General features: G+C 38.2%; 1 protein-coding gene across 1 annotated transcript; it reads right to left on the bottom strand.

Moving 5' to 3' along the window:
• Positions 1-6,013: 6,013 nt before the first annotated feature.
• On the bottom strand, positions 6,014-21,710 carry zgc:113279 (uncharacterized protein LOC553749 homolog). The gene is made up of 12 exons (XM_023274663.3): positions 21,565-21,710; positions 21,319-21,475; positions 19,337-19,458; positions 18,265-18,289; positions 18,080-18,126; positions 17,840-17,987; positions 16,702-17,011; positions 14,350-14,455; positions 13,561-13,707; positions 12,700-12,760; positions 11,616-11,780; positions 6,014-8,673 (listed from the first exon to the last, which is right to left on the bottom strand). Exons 2-12 carry the CDS (start codon positions 21,464-21,466, stop codon positions 8,585-8,587), a joined length of 1,368 nt encoding a protein of 455 aa, XP_023130431.1. The 5' UTR covers positions 21,467-21,475; positions 21,565-21,710; the 3' UTR covers positions 6,014-8,584.
• Between the last annotated feature and the right edge of the window lie 399 nt (positions 21,711-22,109).

Genomic DNA, 22,109 nt, shown 5'->3' with positions numbered 1-22,109 from the left:
GGAATGAAACCCAGGCGGCTGCGTTGGAGACTATAGTCCCTGTTTAAGGGTCGCCTGCTCAACCAGTTGAGCTATCTGGGCATCCAAAAGCACCAGTGTGGTTGAAGAAGAAGTCATGACTACAGAGAGTTTCATATGTCTGTGTGAGCTGGAGAGTAAGCCTGACTTTGGATAGATAAATCTCTCAACATTTGGCAAGTGCTCTCACTGAGCCGTACTGTGTAATATGTTGAGAATGTGAGTTTCACTGAACTCTTTGCCAAGTAAACACTGTTTACCCTCAAATTTTGTCACGGAGAAATAAATTGTTCATACTTCCTGCAATTAGTCATCTCCCAGGGACGCTCCAACAAGCCCTAACAGATCTGGCTTCGGGACACATAAAAGAGTTTTACAGCTTGAAGAATGTATTATTCTGTTGCTATTTAGGAAGAAGAGCCATTTTAAGTTAATGATGTGCAGGATTTTTTGATTTGTAAATGCAGCAGCATCAGTCAGGCAATGTCACCACGTCTGATCCTCATAATTATTGTACATCAGCTTAATATAGATATGTCTTAAGGTTGTGACATTTTTATAGGATTCATAGAATTATAAATTACACTAAACACATTGGTTTGGCAGCAGTTCCTGCTACATTAGTTTTAACTATTAAAGAACTTTTCTTCTAGTTAAATTAGTCTTTATAATTATCAGTCTATCTAACCGTGTTCCAGTTGCATGAATTTGTTGGTACAGCCAATGGTCCGGTTAAAGGTCACCCCACAAACTTCTACAAAGTGTAGCAGAATGCCAAGATGACCCAATACTCAAAATGTCATGGATTTTTCTGGAATCAATCAGTTTTAAGTTTTTAATGACTTTTTTTAGCATTTGTTTAGTATTTTCGCTGTGACTGTACTAAAAGAAATTGTACTTGAAGACTTAAGAATGATTCCTAATGCAATATTTCACAAACGCATGTTTTGTGTCAGAAAACTTTTCCACCACTATATATATATATATATATATATATATATATATATATATATATATACGTATATATAATATATATATATATATATATATATATATATATATATATATATATATATATATATATATATATATATATATATATATGTATCCAGTTGGTCCAACACAACACCATGTGTACTGGACACTGGAAACACAACATTTAGGGGACAAAACATTTAATAAGAAGCAAATACAAAATGCCAAAAAGCACTCACTTACAGATGTTTAACATTGTCAACATGGCTAAATTAATAGAAGAGTTCTAAATAGTGACATTCTTTTGGAAAGGCAACAAAACACTCGTTAGTCAAACTTTCATGACAGACAGCGGTAGATGCTTGAGCAGGTTGGTGGCAGGAGCATCAATACCTGCAGAGAGGTACAGGGAGGGAGAGGACAAAGAGGACAAAATACAAGCTTTGGGAGAGAAGACACAAAGCTACATGCGATTGAGACATAAAAAGTGAAAGAGAGGAAAGGTCTTCAGTGTATCATGGGATGTCTCCCAGCAGCCCAGGCCTAGCAGCATGCCTAAAGGATGGTTCACCATACAATATAATACTCAGCGTCACATTTAAGATCGTTAACAGCTTCAGTGGTTCTTCTCACATGCTTTCATTACAATACATGCCCCAATGATCCAGATTCTCTGAAAAAAATCTAAGATTAAAGAAAATAATTAGATTTCAAAACCTTTTTTCATCATTCCTCTCCCATCATGCATGCTTGGAGCCTTCACATTTACAGTATCTAATGTCCCTGTATACTAAACCAGATATAAGTGGTTCAAACCTACAGCCGTAACAAGCGGCTGAGACACTGAACATTCATTGATGATATGCTCAACAAATCATCTAATGATTTCATAGGAATCATATATTATCAGGCACAGGGACCAAACAGTACTTTTACTTCTATGTTTTATATATTGTGCTGTGCTGCTAATATTCATGTACTTTTACTTAGGCAGAATTTTTCATGCAGGACCTTTACTTGGCTGCACAGTGGCTTGATGTTTAGCACTTTTGTCTTGCAGTTAGAAGATCCCTGGTTTGCGTACCCGCCTTCCTGGGATCTTTCTGCATGGAGTTTGCATGTTCTCCCGGTGCACGTGTAGGTTTTCTCCGGGTTCTCCAGCTTCCTCCCACAGTCCAAAGACATGCTGAGGTTAACTGGCGATTCTAAATTGTCCATAGGTGTGAATATGAGTGTGACTGTTTGTCTCTGTATGTAGCCCTGTGATAGACTGGTAGACTGATGTCCCCTGCATTCACCCTAAGTCAGCTGGGATAGACTCCAGCCCCCAACGACCCTAATGAAGTTTAAGTGGTGTAGATAGATAGATAATGGATGAATGGGAGGACTTTTACTTTTATGGATTTTTTTTTCAGTTCTGTTTACTGAAAGAAAGGATCTTAACACTTGTTCCACCACTGCCTGAGCCAGTCCTCATGATAAGCTTTATCCTAGAAGCTTTTAGGGTCTTAAAGACGTTTTACTTCTGATCCTCTTGGATGACCTGGATGACTGGGAATCTACACCAACAATAAACTTCATCAAAAAAGTCAATGTTTAAGCCTAAGCTCTAAAGTCCCTCTCCAGTCTTTGATTAAATACCCAAGCTCCTCTCTGTGTATCAGAGTTATATATTTCAAAATTTCATTCCTGCCTTAAAGAGATTGACATGTAACTCTATACCACTGCTTCCTTTACAATGTGAGGATCCTTTCCACTGTTCACTGCAGCTCAAGCATACCAGTTCTTACATGCTCAAACTGGAAACTGATTCTTAGGAAAAATGACACAGAACATCCCACCCTTACGTTGAAAGTATTCTTTTCTTATCTTTGCTACATGTGAAATCCTAGAAGTCTGAATCTGTTTCTGTAACTGATGTTGATACTCTGTCATTTCAAAGTTGTTTTGGTCATCACATATGCTCCAGAATGTACAAACACATCATATAGACATGTTACAGGGGACGTCTTAAAGCAGAGAGAGTGTCTGCCTTCTGAACTCACACTGGCAGCTGGTTCTTGCTGAGGATAGCTGAAGGCTCTGCCTCCTATTCTATGTCAGGAAAATAAAAATAGATAAGCCTGCTCTGTAAGAGTGAGACAATACAATACTAAATGAGACCTTTAAGATAAGATGGAGCTTGTTGATTGATGGCATTGGATGCAATGAAAAATATTTTAAATTCTATTCTGGATTTTGCATCAAGAGTATAAATGGAGGAGAGAACAATGCTTGGTTACTTCACCACTGAACACCCAGGAGGGAATCCAGGGAGGTTGGTGAGTTTAATGGCTGGTTGGTGGATTCATTGGGTGCAGTGCAAACTGACTGTACAAAGGCTGGGGGAGCTGAACATGGAGGTCTGGAGAGGTAGATGGGAATGTGTGTTTGAGGCGGAGGTTTGTTCAACAGCCAATGTGAAGACATGAACCTGGGGCACAGAGGGAAACAAGGTTAGTTGCAGTGAGGAAGGCAGAACAGGAATTGTTACCTTGGAGCAGGGGTTAGCTGATGCAACGGTAACATATGTACTGGTACAATGATCTAGAGAACAGAGACGCTCTCAGGGTCTACATACTGCAGGCAGTTTATGAGACTTGATTTACACCAGGGGACAAGTAGGTCACCATACCCTGAACACAAGATCTGACACATTAACGCACTTAAACAAAACAGAAGGAGAGGACAGACAACAAACACAAGGGAACGGGAAAACAAGGAATGCAAATGCAAAAGGAGTGAGGCGCTTCCAAGAATGTGACAGTAGTCCAATCTAGAAGAGATAGATGCACTCACAAGTTTTAGCATCACTTGGAAACAGGATGTTCATAATTTTAGAGATACTGCGCAGATGAAACACCCCATTCTAGAGACGTGCTTTATGTGTGAGTGTAAGGACAAATCCTGCTCAAATTATTAATAAAAAGGTTCCTCACAGTACAATTGGAGGTCAAGACAATGTCATCCTGAGTAACTATTTGGTTAGACAGTGTGTTTCTGCCAAATACCCAAACTTCAGTTTTGTCTAAATTTATAAAAAGACAGTTCTAAGTCATCTAGGGTTTTATGTTCTTAAGAGATACTTGGAGTTTGACTAACTGGTTGGTTTCATTTGGCTTTATCAGTCAATATCTTGGTGCCATCTGCATAGCAGTGAACATTTATGCAGCGTTTCCTAAAGATAATGCCTGAGGGGAGCGTGTACAGGGTGAAAAGCTTCAGTCCTAACAGAACTCTCTGTGACTAACTCTAGCGTGAGTGGAATCAATGATGACATGAATAAACTGGAATCTATCTGACAAATATGATTTAAATCAGGCCAGTGTGATTCATTTAGTCCTAAAGACATGTTCTAGTCTCTGTAATAAAATACTGTAATCAGTAGAGTCAAATGCAGCACTTGAGATCTAGCAGGACAAGATAACAGAAAAATCCATTCTCTGAGACTGACTTTCACCAGTGCTGTTTTTCTGCTATGATGTGATCTACATTCTGACTGAAACTCTTTAAACAAACCATTTCTGTGCAGATGGTCACTTAACGGGCTTGTTCAAGAATTTCAGAAATGACAGCAAGCTTGGATTTCCAGCAGATATATAAGTAAGCCACCTGAATGAAGCCACCTTGGATTTTTAGATAGATGTTTATTTACAGCAATTTTAAAAAAAATCCTGCAGTACGAAGTCTTTCAGTAAACATACACTACCAGTCAAAAGTTTGGGGTCACTTAGAAATTTCCTTATTTCTGAAAGAAAAGCAGCTTTTTCAATGAAGATAACATTAAATGAATCAGAAATCCAGTGTAGACATTGTTAATGTGGTAAATGACTATTCTAGCTGGAAACGGCTGATTTTTAATGGAATATCTCCATAGAGGTACAGAGGAACATTTCCAGCAACCATCACTCCTGTGTTCTAATGCTACATTGTGTTAGCTAATGGTGTTGAAAGGCTAATTGATGATTAGAAAACCCTTGTGCAGTTATGTTAGCATATGAATAAAAGTGTGAGTTTTCAATATGAAATTGTCTGGGTGACCCCAAACTTTTGAACGGTAGTGTAGGTCTGTGTGTATATGTGTAGGCTGATGAAATCTATTATGGAAGCAACATCCTTGACCAGTCTAGCTGATGACATGCTGGTTTGGATAAAGCCAAGAGATCAGGAGAAGATCGGCAGTCCAAATATAAACCAGGTCCCACAGATGCGTCCAAAGCCATTGCACTTAAACAACACATTTGCATGAGTTGTGGGAAAGATGTGATGGATTTGTTTCTAGGTGACACCATTTTTGTGAAGGAACTCATGAAGTAATTATGACTAAAAGTAGCTAAAATTATTCAAGGCTCAACAGAGGTGTGACTGTCGAGGAAAAACAGGAAAGGGGGAGCAGACAGAGCTGTTGACATGCAACAAATCACCACGAGCTGGAATCCAGCCCTGTCTGCAGTTGGGACTATAGCCCTGATACCTGGACACCTGCTCAGCCAGGTGACCTCCAGGGGCAACACTTGATTTCTTCTTTTAATAGATAGTGTGTATATATATATATATATGTGTGTGTGTGTGTGTGTGTGTGTGTGTGTGTGTGTGTGTGTGTGTGTGTGTGTTTGTGTGTTCATTCTTTGCTATTGTTTTGGTCTGGAACAGGTGCGCAATGCATTTCACTGCGCATTATACTATGTCTAATTGTGTTCGTGACAAATAAAGGTCTTGAATCTTGAATCACAGAATATTCTCCCAAAAGTCTTGGGGATCATTCAGATGTTTGTTTCCAAAAGTAAGATGACCCTTTATGTTCTTTTTGGTCAGCAGTGCTTTGGAATTCTGCCATGGATGCCATTTTTGTCCAGTCTCTTCCTTATTGTTCAATTCAATTTTTCAGTTTTATTTATATAGCGCCAATTACTGTCAAGTTCTCTCAAGACGCTTTACAGAACCCATATGCCTGACCCCAGAGCAAGCCAAAAGGCGACAGTGACCAAACCCATAAGTTTATTGAATTCTTTGAGATGAAAATACAGATACTGTTACAGAACAATTAATAATTAATGACAATTATTACATGTCAGCACTGTGGAAAAACCACGTACATGCAATTTTCGCATCTTATCAAAAGTGATGTAAACATTGTGTACAGTCATAAAATGACATTTCTGAAGAGCAGAACAAAACCTTTAATTGAGATTAATAAGAAGTAGTCCCTGTGACCAATAATAGCATAGAGCTCAACTGGTCTATAAAGCTTTAAATGTTGCAATTATGCAATTATTTTGTTATGAACAACTGTCATGATAAAAAAAAATAGTGACTGAAACTATTACATAATTTCTGTCTGGTACCCACCTCTGCCTGAACTTTAACAGTAAGCATGAGTCAACGAACATGTCATGATTTACGATGCAATACAAGATCAAACTGAAGGGACGTCGTAAATCAGTGACTTTTCAGACACTCTCTCACTACTGGAAGCACCAAACATCAAGCCTTGGGTCAACATTAAAGCACAAATCCTTGCAAGATTAAACTAGTACCTTAGGTATAAGAGGGTGCTGTTATATAAAAGCACTGAGGCTGGAATTCACATGTACTACATCATATAGAATAAATGACAAAATTAATTCATTTGTTCCAAAGACAGTAGTTTTTAGGAGGCTACTCTCACTACATACTAAGTACATAAACTTATATCAACATCCTGTAGATGTACATTAGTTTTTTCTCATAGTGTATCAAGAGCTTATTACCCAGATTACCAATCATGTTATGACTGTTCTTTAATTTACATGCAACTATATGCAGCCTAACCCATATTTTTAGTCCTACAAACATTCTTTTCTTACATGTGGTCTTTGCTGGTATTATATTATTTCTTTAAAAAGCATTTGCATCATCATGATAGAACTTACCACAGATTAGTCATTAGATTCTATAACAACTGAATTGTGAATAATACAAATAAGTCAGTAAATACTATACTAATGCTGGTCTATCACCACCCACAACTTCAAAATACCTAAATATTCTTTATATCTTCATATTAATATGATGTTATCCTGCTCACCGTTGTCCCCCACCGCATTAACAAACTACAAAGAAGAGTTACTGAGACAACTTTTTCACCTTTAGCAAATGTTAACTGAGAAATCATTTGGCTTTTATGACTTAACAGCAAAAAAGAAGAAAAAAGAAGTCCAGTTTTGACACGTTAACAAAAAAAATGACCTATTTGACAAATCAAACATAAGAAAAGAGACGTGACACTGGCTCAAGATAGGAGTTTTTCCTTGGTTTAAACCTGTTCCCAGAAACACCTGATAAATGCCACACAGCAATAATATAAAACTACCAACTTTTTTAGAACCTTTACATGCACTAGAGCACAATGTCCCAATGCCCTTGATAAAAAATGTAAAAATGTTTCTTTGCTGCTCTTTGGAGAGTTACACACTGGATCAATATAAATTTTTATCTTGCATTCAGCAAAGAAAGGTTCCTTAATGGTGAAAACCCATTTTATTGTGTTTTGTGGAGATTGTGGAGAAAACAATAGCTGCTACGATATGAAGACTTTTACTTCTGCTCTTCCTCAAGTGCCCCTACAACGACATAGCCCTTACAGGACAGTAAGAATTTGACCTAGGTGCTGTTTAACACCTAACCAATAGCTGTCCAGCTTCAACTGTGACTGACAGCTTCATGCTGAATTAAACTGATATTCTCCTTTAAGTTCCATTAAGAAAGCGATCGCAGCAGAGCATTTAAGACTGACACACCACAGAACATCACATTTCACCATGCAGACTCCTAACACTTTGTATGCTAAGAGGTAATGCATAAATAGAACTACAAGTCCCTGCACAGGGCAGGCTACAGAATGTCAATGTCACTGTATTTATTATCCATCAACTCCCACAATACTTAGGAAACCTTAATGCCCTCTAGTACAAAAGTCCATTCAAGATCCAAAATGTAAATTCTATGGCTTAAAATCTATTTGGCTACAAATTAAACTGTGTCCCAGTAGGAAGGGAAATATTTTTTAAAAACTCCATTACTAAAACAACATCTGTGCTTTGTTTGTGAAATCACAGATGTGATATCGACACATCAATGAACTACAATCTGCATTATCAGCAAAAACTTCTGTACTCTACTCCTCTCGATGTAAAAAACATCATATGGTCACTATCACTTTCCCTAAATGTTGGAAACTGGCCAGGCCTTTAAAACACTGCCTCACTCTTAGAAAAAAGCATACTTATGCCACCATTAATTCAAATACACTGCCATAGATTTTACACCCTCCAGAATCTCCAGACACACTAATTGAGGATAAATTGCTACTCCAACGTAACAAACAAGGGAAGTTTCACAGAAACTCAAACTTTTCTGTGCAGGTTACAATAAATACCTGATTGCAAGACAGGCATTTTACCACACACAGAACATCAGATGATTTACAGTACATCACAGACCTGAACTCATACTTAGAGAGAGAACACGACTAATTAGGATCTCTCCATGACAAAGTCAAGCCTGAATAAACTCAAAACATTACTGTCGGGGTTCCAAAATGCCCTGCCGGGCAGAGGTACTGGGTGCTTGGCCAGTCCTGGGCTGCATACTGCGGCTCCCCTGAGAAAGACGAATAAATCAGTTAATGATCAAAAGTTTATATGAAAAGTTCTATCTAAATTCACTTAAAATACACTGTCGATGACTAAATGCATGCAATACAATTCTGTCCAAACAAATGCTAATAAGTCATCAGTGGAATGTTTCTGCAACAGAAGCTTGTTAGTGCTACTCTTCTGGGGAAATTGCCACTGGAACTTGATTTTAATGTTTGCAGGGCATAAACAGAGATGAAAGCTACATGCTTGCTAGCCGTCCAGTCAGGCTGTAATTATGTTAAAACGTTACTGAGAACATGTGGATGGATAAAAACCAGATAACCAATATCTAGAGCAGAAATGTCAATGGCCTGAACGTAGCATGACAAGGCATGATGTCATGCTACATTCAGTAGTTTCAGGGTTCCCACTCTTTTCATTTTGCAGGACATGTTCTGTGACAGGGGTGATACGAATGGTAGAAATCCCATCTTAGACTATACGTTCCTGTACGTAGATTCTTTTAAAGCATACAGAACTGTGCACAACTTTCCTATCGATTGTGTGGTTGTCCAGAGTTCCTTCTGCAGCAGCACAATGAGTCCAAACCTCCACCCAGAGTCATAAAGAACTAACTTCACCTACAGGAACTAGGAGCTAGGAGTGTAAATGTACTTAGGAGAAATGGAGCTAATTACATAAACAACAAATTAATTTAATTCTTCAAACTGCACTTTCAGTAAAGTTCCTCGATGAATAAAAAACATTTATAGCTATATATTAAAAGCATTGTTACTTTGCTTTTAGTGGCCAAAACATCTGCACATAACTGTAGACGTTAATCTGTCTCTGCAGTTAAAGGACTAAAGAACTAATGACTACAGGCCTCATCTACATCCCGTTTCTTTCAAATCACATCGACCATATTATGACTGCACCAAACACTAGTAGCCTGAATTCTAAAAATGCAAACAGGGCAGAAAAAGGTTACTAAAATATATCAGTGTTGATGAGAATGTTTTCTCCATCCAGACACAAAACAGTTAGTAAGGATATCATCCTAATGAAACATGGAAGAATAGTGTTAGGTAACCTGACAGCATCAACATACAGTAGTGTGAGTTGTGAAAACTTATTATAAAGCAAACAGTTACTAATGTTAGCATATTGGCTGTCAGTTCACTCTCAATTCTTGGTTTGGTAACATTTCAATAGCAATATTATCTGATTATTTTCTAAATGAAATATCATTTGGTATGAATCAGGGTGTATTCAAAACTCACAACTTTGTTGAGTGTTCACTATGTTTCAGGCTGTCAACTGTCACCCTCACATTCCCCTGAAATCTCATCTTTGAACCAGAGTTACATATTTCTAAGATTTTTCTATGAAATGAATCCCTTCCTGCCATAGGATGGCTTAGATGCAACTCTACACTGTTACTTCCTCAACAACGCAGAGATCAACATAATCCGCTCACCCCTCACCTCACAGCATCTCGAGTTCACTACAGAAACTCTGACTCAACAGAAAGCGAAGTTGTAATATTGGAATATCCAGCCACATGTTGGAACTGGAAACCAATTCTCAAGAACAACTTTTTTGAAGAACTGTCATCAGTACACTGCCATTTCAACATAGAAATACTGAGGCATGGCGTGGACTGCATAGTTTATTCATTTGTCTTTTAGCAAATATAGAACATGGGGTCTTCAATATTTCTCTTAATTTCCACAAGGTTTTAAGGGTTGCAAACTTGGTTTAAAAATACCATGTTTTTAGAAGATGTAGGAACCATGAGTTTTCATCTGGGGATGAAACATCAACTCATGTCATGGAATCCTATCTTGTCAAGATGTTTCACTCTGGAACAAATTGTTCTTTGACAGCAAGTACATCTAAAAATAGAGCAGTCAAAATTGCTCTGCTGCTCAACCAGTCTTAAGGTCTAATTATTACTCTACCAAGAAACGGGGTGGAGTTATGTGACGATATGTGCCTGTCTGTTTGTCTGTCTGTCTGTCTGTCTGTCTGTTAGCAACGTTACTCAAAAACGGACTAACGGATTTGAATGAAATTTTCAGGGATGGGACTTATCTGTCAGAAATGATACAAGGAACAACTGATTAAATTGTGGGCGTGTTTCTGAGTCCCTTCAATTCCCACCACCTGCTACATATTTAGGTCACGCAATTCGGTATCCGTACATAATGTACACATGCATAACAGATGCCTGTGCTCAGCGCAAGTTTGTGGGTACATCTATATTAAATGGCCACATTCTATGTTGCTATGATTTCTGATCATCAATAACTAATAAACAAATGCTGCATTTCTATAAAAAATGCTGCATTTCTGACAATGTCATATGGGGGAATGAACAGCCTTAGTGGAGTACTACACTCTCTGAGTGCTTTTCTTGTCTTCATTATGTGCTCATAATGGAAACCACCACCAGCAAGCACAAATTGCTCTGATGCTTTAAAAGCATTCCAGCATACTGCGCAATTCTCCACAACGGCATATAAATACCACAGGGGATCAGGGAGGATCCACTCCTATAGGTGTGTAAATAGACAGCGGTACATTGTGCTCTCTTTGCTCACACTGACTCATCATGTGTTCATTGTTTCATGACTGAGTGCTGTCCCACCAAAAGCTGAACCACAAACAAGACAAAACTTTACTGAGTGTCTTCGGCACTGTTTAAGCTCTCCGAATGTCTCCTAACTACCTCCATTTAGATAAAAGGCTTTGAGAAACTAAACCACATTATAGTGACAGGTTAGAGCGTTTTGCATCAGTGAAAACTCAGCAGCTTTCCAATGACAAATGAACTTATTACTTCCTCCAAATGCTATAACATCATCTGTTTCACAGAGTTAGAGTTCCAGTATGGAGTCTTTGTTAACGGAGTAATAACGAATGATCTGAAATTCAAATCCAAGCTTCTGACTAACATACCATGGTATGAAGGAAAGTTGCCCATCTGCAGCAGAAACTCCAGAGTCTCCATCATCTGTTCTTGGCGAAGCATGTGGAGTCTGGTTTGACTGTGGGATTGGCTGTTCTCCGGTTCAGATACAGAGGTCTTCAGAGCCACAGCAACACACTGGAGGACAGTCAATCCTGTGAACGCACAAACCTTTATTTCTGAGGATCTTCTATACACTGTATCAACTTCCTAACTAGTCAATAATAAATAATACTGAAGCTTGCTGAATTGCAGAATGGTGCCTGACACAGAAAAATCTGAAATAAAAATTATCTGAAACTTTTCAGGTGATTAATTTGAAAAAAATGTCTAAATAGACATGAAACAGTCATTGCACCTTTTTGACCTGATTAGGTGATTTACATGCGTTACATGCATTAGTGTCAATATGTCCCTAAACTTCAGAGCAGGCCACCTATAATTTGTTTTTACAACTGACCTCCAGAGATCATTACAAGCTTGCGGAAGTTCTGAGAGCATTGTACTGCTGCATACAGAGACTATTCTGATGGGGATGGTACCCAAATTTATATCAGGTACAGTTTTTGATTTTTATAGACAGTCTTAAAACTTTTTGAAAACATCTCATGTTCTGCTATAGAAAGAAGAAAACTGGATAAAACACAACTGCTGTTACAGGAGTAGAAGGCTGAGTTTGGGTGTTTGAATAATGCATACTCTTTGCATTTTACCAGTGCAGATGAGCTCCTATAAAAGGTTGGGTTCTTTAGGGTACTAAAGAACCCTGATCCTTGCATCATTTCTGGACAGTGTCCATTCTATCCCCATTTAAGTAGGAATGATCTGTAAGCATCTGTGTTTTTGACAGTATTGAAAATAACCCATAAGACATCTAGATATCCTGGTACACAGTGATAGCATGACACTGCCCAGCATTATACCACAGCAATGCAGTGTTTTGCATGTGTTTTTGTTTTATTGTGATTTCATGTCCTATTATGTGACTACAATCACATTACTGTTTGGTAAAAAAGCTCTATAAAAAAGTTGATATTTAGAAGTCTAAAGGATTTGAGAGTTGACAGTGCTTACCAGACTTATCGGTGGCTTCGACATCAACATACACACCATTCATCATCGCCTGTTTTAGAACCTATTAGAAAACAGACATACTGTTTAGGATATATGAACAATGATTCCAAAAATAGAAAATAAAAGCCCTCTCTTCATTTTTCTGGCATAAATGACCATGGCAACTGGTTTTGTTTGCCTCTTCCTATTTTTTTTAAAGTTTGTTTTGTCAGACAAAAAACAGTTTTGGGTTCCAGTTCTTCTTCTGTGTTTATTACAGTCATGTGTGATGAAGTAATAAACACGGAACTGTGTTTACTGTGGCTTTCACGCAACAGCACCGTCTCCAACACTGCTGATTTGTCCAACATAAAAGCTGAGTGAAGGGCAACAGCACAGTTGTTGTGGTTAAAGAAGGTTGATTAAAGATTTAGAATGAGTTCCACCCTGCTGTTCTGGGATGTAGAAAAGAGCTCGAGTAAATGATGAACACATACCCGCCACCTTCTGAGCTGCAGCTGCAGGTAGTAAAAGAGTATTCTTACTAAAATTTACTAATTACAAAATTAAGAGAAATGCACTGTTTGAAATAGTACTGCAGCAAATGACTATTTTCTATTTACTCATTAATCATTTAGTCTATAAAATCTCAAGAAGTGAATAAAGACCCAGAGAATGTCTCACACCCCACAGTGACATGTTTAAAATGTCGTCACAAACATTTCAACACCCTCAGGATGTTCAGTAAAATATACAAATCCCTACATTTGAGACAGAGATGCATTTTTGCTTTGCTTTCTGCTTGCCACATGGAACAACAAACAACAGAAAATCCCTTCCAAGCATGTTTTGAAGAGTAGAAGGAAAAAAAATGGCTCTCACCTCTAGAACTCTTATGTAGCCATTCTCTGCACTGAGATGGAGGCAGGACTTTCCTGAGTTGTTTGTCTCATTGATGTTGGCTCCCAAATAGATCAGATCTGCCACCATCAGGTGGTGATTGTACTTTGCCGCATAGAGGAGGGCAGTCTGAAAACAGATGGCAATTAGTCCGACTCACCAGCTGTCGGAGGCAACCATAAGCCTGCTTTTGGCTGCTCATTTCAGGTGACTTTGTTCTTCTTTCTGCTACCTTCATGTTGCTGTTTGAACAACACCAACACCCTTACGCAGCATTCTACCACACTGAAAATGTCAGGTTTTCCAGAGGATTTGAGTAATGCAGTAAGGCAACTGGTTTAAAGAAATACAAACAAGCCAGAGTGTTATTTTCCCCTACAGCAGAATGATAGTGAGGCACAGCCAGACCGTTATGGACTGGCTGGAAAAGTGAGACTAGAGGGCAATAAATGTGAAACTCGATTGAAGGTTGAAATTTGCTTTCTGGGATTTGTGGTTTAGTAGCTGCATGCATCACATACATACACATGGAATATTAATTAGTATGAATTTCTGTGCCAGCACACAGACAAGTGTTAATGCATGGTAAGATTTCGGTTTGCTGCTACCTAAATATCATTCTGATAACAGTTTAAATACAACTGCCATTTTAATCAGTATGAATGTATATCATGCATCAATATAATGTGTAACCTGACTTTCCTATTCAGTCAAACCAGACTGTCAGACTTACTTAAAATAGAAAAGTAAATCAATTACTGTTTACTGTACCATTCCATCAGAGTCTTTGAGGTCCAGGCTGTTAAGTGTTGCCATCCTTTTGGCGATAGCGTAGCCCAGTGCTCTCTTTCCAACACACATCACATTATGGAGAGCTCTGCAAGAGAAGGCACCAACATATTTGGACATATTTAGAAAAAAGCAAGTCTTTACATCAAATACATGTATTGATACACACTCAGTTGCAGCATAGTCCACACTGCAATAGATGATAGCAGATCTGAAACTGAGTTATACACAGTGTAGCTAGATACATTTTTTTTTACAGTAAACTGAAATAATGGGTTCTGTTTGCAAGAATCCTGCAGGCCTGAGTGAGCTCAATAAACTGAACAACATTAAGCCATTTTCTCAACAGGCATTCTGATGTACAATAGTCACTAATTAAATTACTAGTGGCTTTTTTATATCAAACCATCTCTGTAAGAGATGACTGTGGCAGTGAGTCAGCAAGAGTAGTGCAAGAACCCTAAAAGTGAAACAGCCTGAAATTCACACCTGTCAATTACCTACTGTGGGACAACAAAATGTCTTCAGTGAAACCGGCCTATCAAGGAAGGGAAGGGCTAATGTAACCAGACCAGTTCAAGCTTGGTTTTAGAACTGTTCATGCTTTAAAAAGCACAGAACTGAACCATCAATCACAGATGTCATTTCTTCATTCTTGATAAGACAGAGATTTTAAAGGGCCCATATTGTGAAAATCCATTTATTGTGTATTGTATGTCTTATTCAGTTACATATACACTACCAGTCAAAAGTTTTCTCATTCAATGCTTTTTATTTATTTGTATTATTTTCTACGTTGTAGATTAACACTGAAGATGAACACTTTTTTGCTTACAACATAATTCATCATGTATTCTTTTATAGTTTTGATTTCTTCAGTATCAATCTACAATGTAGAAAACAATTAAATAAAAATCACTGAATGAGAGGGTGTGTCCAGATTTTTGACTGGTTGTGTACATGACCTAGTATTTAGGTCTTGATGATTTGTCTTTCTTGAAAATGGGACATAAAACTGTTAAACAATCCAGATAAAAAGACAAAAAGCAACACAGCCTGTTTTGCAAGAGTGAACCAAAGGAGTCCACATTCACTCCCAGCATCTGAAGAGCTGAAGACCCAGTCGCTGTCACTTTAATGGCAATGCCACAAGAACAATCGGAAAATCCTTAGTTTTGGCTTTGTGCAGTTCATGTGGCAGCCTGATAACACTACACGTTGGCGGATACTGACAACGAAGAGTCAGGGAAAGCTCACAAACACCACAAAGCCTGTCCGTAAACATATAACCTTCACAGACTGAGGGACCAACACATCCAACTTAGAAAATCATGTCACCAACAGACATTCAGACATGTTCAAACAGATTCAGTGTGCATGAAATGACAGCATAATTACATTATGCCCTTAAACATAACTCATATGAGTGATTTATTTTGTGACAAGTCAAGTTTGATTTTTTTCACCATCAGCTTTTGACAGCACAATGACAACTGTTTTAATTGGCTTCATAGTTTTAGCTAACTTGCTAGTGTACTTAACATCTCTATATACAAATTCAGCTTTCATACTGGTGGCATTAGCTATTGATACTGAAAACTGTAAATCAAAACATCAGTTATAAATGATCTACTAAATTCTTACAGAATAAAATGTGGGTGAATAAAATGTGCACTAAGGTACCTCTGCACTGATTGATGCAATAATCAGCAGTGTGATGTGTGAAGGTGCAGAGATGAGAGCATGAGTACATGAGGTGATCTGAGTGTAGGGTTCTTCCAGGTCTGGTTGGATATAAAAATGTATCAACATACTATTGTACAGTATTTCACTACTTCTGTTTTATGGTATCTTTTCACATCTTCTACTGCCTTGTCAAAATATTTTCTGTTTGACTTTGTTAAACAATACAAAAAGTTCTGTAATCTATTATTCCATTAGTTTCCATGATGCTTTAGGGTTTCACTGTGGTATTTTTTTAGAATTTATATATTAAAGCAGATATCATAAGTAAAAATTTTGGTGCTGCAAAAACATTACTGGTCAGACCACCATTTGTATGGTATGTTGATAGCAGTTAATGTAGCCTTGAGTTGTTAGCATAAAACAGAGACAAAATGCAGGCCACAGAGATCTGGTATGCTCCCTTTTAACGCCACACAGCAGCATTTTTTCTCTTTTCTTCTTCAGTTTTACAGTTTAGTCCTCAGCATCGACTGACAATAAAATCACCTATGAATTTTTTACACACACGCACGCACGCACGCACGCACGCACGCACGCACGCACGCACACACACACACACACACAGCGACAATCTGGGACCAAACTTACGTCCTGCCATGTTCATCAGTGGCCAGCAGTACTGCATCAGAGATGTCTCCTAGCTGGCTCTCCTCTCTCTGCAGCTGTGTCCAGAAGAAAGAAGAGCTATTCTCTTCCCAGTTGTGGTTCTGAGGCTCAGACCACTCCTCCCCTCTTTCACCATGTTCGCTCATATTTTCAGTGCTGGGGGTGTGTAGGCTGTTGTAGAAGTCAGGAGGGGACTGGGCTTGGTAGTACTCTGCTGTGCCTGGTGAGTAGGTCGTGTAGGACTGGGGGCTGGGGATCATTTCACTGTACTCATCGCTGCTGTATCCTGCACCTAAGGTCGATAACAGGGAGATAATACGACATATGAGGAGAGGTAGCTACTGGTCATCATATTTTAAGAAGTGACAACAAAAATGTGGATATCAGTCCCTCCAGGAATTTGCGATGTTGCGATCACGCGAATTCACGTGAATTCAACCAATCTCTGCGAATTCTGCGCGACTTTGCAATTTTGTCCAATCACCGCAACTTTTCCGCAATTTTGTCCTGCCTCCGATGAGTTCCACCAATCATAGCACATATTTAGGTCACGTGATTCGGTATGTACATATGCATAACACACACCTGTGTTTAGCACAAGGTCAGGTAATGAACAGTCTTGGTGGAGTACTGCTCTCTGTGAATGCTTCTCTTGTTAATTGACGTGACAAGCCATGAGCGTGTGTGTGTGTGTCAGGAAGTGAAATTAACTTTTTAAGCCACTGACAGATATGCCCAAATGTGATTCATTCTATAGTTAATCTTCATTTAGTGCCTTAAATCTACCAACCACTTCATGTTAAGCCAGTATCTGGCTGCTGCTAATTTCCCACCATGGTGTGCCAGCTTTTGTGTAAATGGGTTGGAGCATTAAATAATTAATTTTGGAATAAATATTGTCAATTACAATGTTGAAACATGTTCTAAAAGGTGAAAAAAATGCAACTTTTTAGCAACTGTCACTGTCTCCCGCAATTGCAACAAATAAGCTTAAAACATTGAAACTTTCATCGCAATTTTTTAGAAAAGCTGCCACGAATTCAGGCATTTTCAGCCGCAACAATCTGGAAAAACGTCCGCGAAATCCTTGAGGGACTGGAATATGCTCCTTAGGAATTACCAGTTGGAGACAGTTCAGGAGACACTGGAGATTCAAAAGAGGACAGATTTCGGGGAGATGAGGTGTAGGTGTTCCCAGTCCTGAGATCCTCCTCCAGCACTTCAACGATGATTGCTAGTTCTTCCAGGCTTTTTGTGAGGTGTTGTCCCTTAAAGTCAAAAACAATCACAGTATGCAGAGCTCTGTGAACTGCTCCTAAAAACGACATGAGTTGGGTTGTGTGTTTATTTCAACACTCACCTTGACAGCTTGCCGTCTTGAGCGAGTTTTGACTCGTTTCATGTCTCCTGTGGAATGAAGTCAAGTTAACTCTGAGAATGCCGTACAGTGTGTTTGGTTTCAAAGTAGCTGGTATACTGCACGCTAGTAACATTGAGGTTTGACAAAACAAATAATAACTGTAATAAATCAAGATTTTTACTGACCTTTGACGGTTTTGCTACATCTCTCCTGCATTCACACATTAGTGTGATATGAAAAGGTAAAACAAAAACAAAAATCACAGTGAGTTGTGCTCTATGTGCTTCTTAAGACACATAAATGTGCATCCTAGTCCTGCAATAGCCACATCACTACACTTTTTTTGTGGCTTGATTCATGCATTTTTCCATATATAGAATATCGTAGAAAAAGATAATAGCACAATGTCAGAGTTTTTAATTGTCATGTAGCCCTTGGTTGTTAGTTACGTGAATGCCTTCAAATTCTAAGCCTTTAAAATAAGAAGAAAGAAGTTGATTTATGATAAGCGAATTGCCGCTTGGAAAGAAAACACAATAAGGTACAACCTGAAAGTCACGCCATTTTTAAAAAGGGAAAACAAAATTACTCAGCTGTCCTATTCTCCTTTTCAGATGAATTCAGATTCCAGAAAAAAAAGAAAGGAATGAGTCAGTAATGTTGAAATGGTTTCTGCTTAATTTCTTGTGAAATGTCTAGCTGAGTAAAAAGGTTCAGTTGTTGATCACACCCTCTGAATGCCAAATACCATGACAGGGGGCAACTGTATAATATTCACTTGCCTTTAGTTGAGGCAGCATTTTGCTGAAACTTTTAAATCTTGACAAATTTTATACTTCAAAAATTGAGATGGATACTGTTGTGCCACTCTTAGAAAAGATGTCTTCATATTTTATTATAGGTATATAGGTTTACACAAAAGACAGAAAGGAAGAAAGAAGGAGCTGGTTGCCTTTAAATCCATTAATCTTTACTGAATTTATAGGAGCTGAAATTCTATTAGACACGGGTTACTAAAACTACTAAAATTTTGACTATTTGTGAGACCATGTGACTTCTGTTACTTCATTTAGTCACGCAGAGGAAACAAACTGTAACAGGGCAATACATGAACACATTCATTAAGAATGTGCATAGAAGAAATCCAAAAATGGTTTTACTATTGATAAGGTGTACACATGTTAACTGAAATCTCATATACACTGAAAAACATGTTCACAAATATCAACTATTATTTTCAGTCACAAAAAATTGCACCTTCAGATCTTGAGGCTCCCAGCCTTGTGCTATACGAATGTTTTTCAGAAGGTCCTTCACTGGCATTTTGACACGGACTCCAAGGTAGACCTTGTCATCACCATACATGGAACATCTTGCACCTAGACAAAAACAACGGTTGAACTTTCCTTCATATGACTTACAATAACAGATGGAACACAGACAATGGTCATCGTTCTGTCTTTGGTTGATTTTTGTTCCAAGTACCCCATGTTGGGGTACCAGTATTGAACTGGGTCATAATCATACTAATGGCAGTATTAAATGGATGTAAACAGTGATACTGTTGTTACAAAAATTGTTTTTAATATAAAACTAGTAGGATTTGTGGAGCTGGCTTTTTGGACAGTTATAATAAATGTCTGTAAAGTATCAAACTTTCTGTGCGCTATGTGAGCAAATGCAAAATTTCTCGACAATTTGTAAAAAGTAAAATTGCTGCTTCATCAGTCTGTTAAAGTGAAGGTTGTCTGTCATTCAGGTATAAGTGTTCTTTCAGACACACCTACGGCAGTAACTGAGAAAGTCACAGTACACGCTCAATATTTATTATACATCCAAGACTAAATAGTTCAATAAGTTATGTATAACTACATAATAATGTACTAATAAACAAAAGACTACATCTAAACTAAATGCAAGTTTAGCAAACTGTCCAAATAACGAATAGCAAGGTTTATTTATGATTTCCTAAACACAAAAAAATCAGTGCAATAATAATTAAACTGCTACTTTGCCAACAGTATACATACAAATATCAGGTAAACCTGCAGCTGCAGGTATTTAATAAACCCAGAGGAAAGACTCCTACAAACAGATGGAAGCAACATATTAAACTTCATCTGCTATTGACTTCTCATCAAAATGCAGTGAGTCTTACTAATCTGAGGTGCTCCATCTTCATCGCAGTGAAGTCTTCCTTCTGAAGACATTTCAGGTGATAATACTTGTGAAATTACAGGGCAAAGTGAATGAGAAAGGCACACAAACTAGTTTCTGCACTCTCTGGGATGTTTCTGGATCAATACTAAACCTACATTGCTTGTATGTGTGTATTCTTTAATGTAACTGTATGCAGTTTTGACTTGAGTCATATTTAAGGTGATACAGAAACATTACTTGGTCTGACCAAGTAGGTTTGCTGTTGCACTTTTTTGTGTAATCTGTTTCAAGTGATGTCAATTCAGACATGAAGCATGTTCAGATGCCCTCAGATTAAAGGAATAGAGCACATGCTGAAAAGAGCTTATCTGTGTCTACTGGCTGTTCATCAACACGGCAGCTCAGTTGTCAATTTACTGTTCAATCCAACAGTTTTTCAGCCATGAGGTCGAGTAATAAAGTAAATGTAGCTGATTTCTGAAGTCCCAGTACTGCAACATTATTCACTACATTTAGGAGGAAAATGCAAAATGTTTTCACTCCTGTACATTTGTTAAACAGATGCAATTATACAATTTATGTTAATGGCTTTATATACACAAAACAGTCAGTTTGTGAGGTGCTTAGCACAAATCAACAAAACGATTTCATTTTAAGGTTTAGTTTGTCTTTTGTTGAGATGTGTTCATTTAACTATTTCACCATTTTAAAGCCTGTAGCAGTAAACCCGTTCAACTGAGTTATACTGAGAAGTGTTTCTATGAATTAATTGAGTCTATTTAATAAATTCATTGTATGACTTTTTGTAATTTATCTTAAATTTAAACTTGGGCATTCTTCTGCTTAAACTAGTGCATTACTACCAGTGCAAAGTGTTACGAGGCGTTTTAAAAATGGAGCATCTTGCTGTTGAGCTGAGCTCATGCTAGCACGCTACCGTCATTGAGCTACCTTGTTAATGTTAGTTACTTATAGTAGTTGAATAGTTATGTTTCGCAAAACTAACATGAGAAATAATCCCATAGGTGCCTATTAAATTCCAACAACATTTTACACTTTGGACTGAGAAGTATTCCTACCTTTTTTCCTGCCGCCCACACCTGGAACAGGTGTGTCTGACTCGGCAGAGCCCGCTGCCGTTTCCCCGGGCAGAGGAGAGAGTCCAGCTCTGTCCGCTGTTTCATCGCTTCTTCCTCTCGAGTTCTTTCTTTTGTACCGTCCTCTCATATCGCACAACTACATAAGAAGAAAAACAAGATGAGTTCAAAACAACCAAATGGAAGTGTATACTTCCAGCGACAAAGACTCGGAAACAAAATACTGACTCTGTTTGTGTGACTGGAAGGCGAGGCTCTGGAGCTCAGGGAGTGACTGCACCTGTCGGCTGGTCCACGGACAGCTCCGGGTTATGAGCTGTAATGTGACTCTGACTGGAGCTAAAAAGGAGGATGAACCGCCCACTGCCTGTGAGAATGTACTCTATGACCACACCTGAAAACTAAATGTGTTTAGAAACTACATCTGCAAACAGCAGCCGTCAGAGAAACTCAAACACTGTCCTCAAAGAAAATACCATTTTCACCCTTTCATTATATCATAAATCGTTATAAGTACAGTGAAGTTTTTTTCTTCGAAGTTTTTTCGCAGTCTCAAACAAGACTTAAAACCAATCCAGCTGTTTTTTCCTATTATTTAATACACATCTGTCCTGTGGAGTGAACTCTGGAAAATCCACAGTTTAAAATGTTTTTTAATGTGAAGTGCTACAGATGAATGACGTATAAATTTCACTAATACATATCACCAGGAAACAGCCCCAGTTGATTATTACTCCGCCAAGGAATGTGGCGAAGTTATGTGACGATCGGTG

The sequence above is a fragment of the Amphiprion ocellaris genome, chromosome 7, assembly GCF_022539595.1.
Source record: "Amphiprion ocellaris isolate individual 3 ecotype Okinawa chromosome 7, ASM2253959v1, whole genome shotgun sequence".
Taxonomy (NCBI): Eukaryota; Metazoa; Chordata; class Actinopteri; family Pomacentridae; genus Amphiprion; species Amphiprion ocellaris.
This window is presented reverse-complemented; position numbering and strand designations above follow the sequence as displayed.